Genomic DNA, 2784 nt, shown 5'->3' on the forward strand with positions numbered 1-2784 from the left:
CCCCAAGCACACACTGACAGACAGACAGACAGACAGACAGATAGACAGACAGACAGACACACACACACACACACACACACTACACACACACACACACACACACACGCACACACATACGCACACAAGCGCGTGCGCGCGCGCACACACACAAATACACACACACACATGCACACACACCAACCACCTTTTCCACATACCCCAAACAATTAGCTAGCTTTCGCGGATGAACATGAAAACATTATTACTATCATGTACCTTCTCTCTGTTTCAGGGGAAAAACGATATCACTCACAGCGAGTTGGTGTTGCGAGTGTTGGAGGGGAAGAGACGTGAGTCTTCTTGGAATGTGGATCAAATACCAGAATGTTTGGTTTTCATATATTATGGTTGCTTTTATGGACAAGCGGGCTAACCCGGATTTCGGGGGTTTCCAGAAATCTTGACCTACACCAAAAGTGGGTATTGTCCTACCTTTAGGATAAGTTTAGTTTAATTGGTGTGTATATTTGTTTGGTTATAGAGAAAGCTCTCCTTATCTTGAAAAGAAACTGAACAAGGGGCAAAAAGTGTTGAAAAACTTTACCTTCCATTTTCTCAAAACATAATTTTTCGGGATAGCCCCCTTGTGCTTATAAGCGACCATATTACATGTATTTCAAAGAGTGTATTAATTAACAACTTCAGTGCCAGACCCGAGAATTGAGTTATGGAGCAGGTCTAAAAGTAAAAGCGCATTCCTGCGTTTCACAAGTCCCAGTTTATTGGACACAAGACTTCATTGAAGGCTTCTTTGGTTTGGTCACGTCGTTGTCCCCTCTCAGCCGCCAACGCTACCGACCCCACAGTGTTACCGACAGCGAGCTGATCTCGTTGAGACCCTTGTGTTCACAATTCTTCCCCTCATACTCTCAAATTATTTTTTTTAAAATTCCTTCAGCCACTCCAACTTCGTGGATTAGATGAAGAAAAACTAATTACCTACCTTAGCCTTTAGAGATTAAAGTGAGAACATCTAGACATGCACAAATAAGACCTGTAAGTGAAAAGATAACGAGTGCATTACACAGTATTGGGAAGCTTGTCTTATACCACCAAGCATCTATGACTATATTGCAAAGTTTAGTCTATTGGAGCTAAGCTCACGGGATTTGGTATGGCGTATGCAAACGTACAATGGGGGTGAGGTTTTGGAGCAGGACGTGAAGGGTTTATTTTTTCGGGGTAAGGATTATATAACCATCTTCCATATTTCCCCGCCCTTCCACAGGCACAAAAGGACATCAAGCCACATAGAATCGGGTGCTTTTTAATAAATATATATGTAACATAGAGGAATTCGCTTCTACTTTTAGTCCAACCAGAGAGCCGGAGACAGTGAAGGGTTAAGCCCACATCGACACAATCTGGGTCATTAAAAAGTGAGACTACTTCGATTCTGTCAACATAAGGCCTTATTGGGTTGGGTACCTCACAGGAGATATGAAGGAAGGCTTGAAAAAAAATCGTCTAAAAAAATAAAAACAACCCAAAAAACAGTGTTTAGTGTGGCATTAAACCCACACACGGGGAAACCAAACTAAAGAACAAGGAAGGAAAACCAGTCCAAATACACCAAGGTCTACTCCCTCCGCTTATTAACCCCCTTCGTCTTTGTCTCTTTCACCCTCCTGTTTCATAAACCTACCTCCTTAAATTTTTTGGGGTTATTATTATTGTATGACAATAATATGTGATTATGTCGCCCACAGCTCTGAAGTTTTTCCGGGAGTTTTTCAAAGATGAAGTCAAAACGTTTGACTACAAGTGGCTTAGGTGAGAAGCCTTTTATGATAATTAATTGCTACAAACTACATGTATTTCTACTACAAACACATCGATCTCATTTCATCTTATTAAAAACAATGTTGGACAAACCACAGTATGCGTCCAAACTTTTTGCTGCGGAGTCCACATTGTATTTGTATCAATCCTGATATACATGTAAACGTTTAACGACTTGGTCTGAAATGGTGAAATGGTATAGGCAAAGATCGTGTAATCGAGAATCTTTGGTATAGGTTTGACGCCCGTATCACAACTATTGGGTTATTTAACAGGCGGGACCTCCAAGTTTAACGCCCATCTCCCGAAGGAACGAGCCAAGTTGGGAAACTTGTGTAAAGTGCCTTTCCCGAGGACACAACGTCGGACCGAGCTGAGGCTCGAACCCCCGAACCCGCAATGTCACGATTACGAGTCCGGTAGCCTAACCCCTAACTAGACCACCGACGCCACTCAACTTGGTCTGGCGGGAGATAACGAGTAACCCGACGGAAGATGACGTATGATTTTGACTTGTATGACATGTGGCCTGACGGCAGTTGACGTGTATGACATGTGGCCTGACGGCAGTTGACGTGTATGACATATGGCCTGAGAGGAGGTAACGTGTGGTCTGACGGGAGGTGACGTGTGATTTTGACGTGTGTGACGTGTGGCTTGACAGGAGGTGTCGTGTGATTTTGAAGTGTGTCGTTTGGCCTGACAAGATATGACGTGTATGACGTGTGGCCTGACAAGAGATGACTTGTATGACGTGTGGTCTGACGGCAGTTGACGTGTGATTTTGACGAGAGATGGCTTGTGGTCTGATGATGATGATGATCATGGTTATGAGGCTGATAATGTTGATGATGATGTTGATAATGATGACGATGATGCCGACAACGACGACGACAACGACGACGACGACGATGATGATGATGATGATGATGATGATGATGATGATGATGATGATGATGATGA

At 43.2% G+C, this 2784-nt stretch overlaps 1 protein-coding gene across 1 annotated transcript in view; it reads left to right on the top strand.

Annotated features, from left to right (window-relative positions):
- LOC101847922 (1-deoxypentalenic acid 11-beta-hydroxylase) overlaps window positions 1–2784 on the top strand; it is a gene marked incomplete at its 3' end in the record, with an annotated part of 9591 nt that overhangs the window by 5080 nt on the left and 1727 nt on the right. Inside the window, 2 exon segments of the mRNA XM_005111982.3 lie at window positions 272–329; window positions 1749–1812. Coding sequence (XP_005112039.2) covers window positions 272–329; window positions 1749–1812 — 122 coding nt within the window.

The sequence above is a fragment of the Aplysia californica genome, unplaced genomic scaffold (genome assembly GCF_000002075.1).
Source record: "Aplysia californica isolate F4 #8 unplaced genomic scaffold, AplCal3.0 scaffold01159, whole genome shotgun sequence".
NCBI classification, from domain to species: Eukaryota; Metazoa; Mollusca; class Gastropoda; order Aplysiida; family Aplysiidae; genus Aplysia; species Aplysia californica.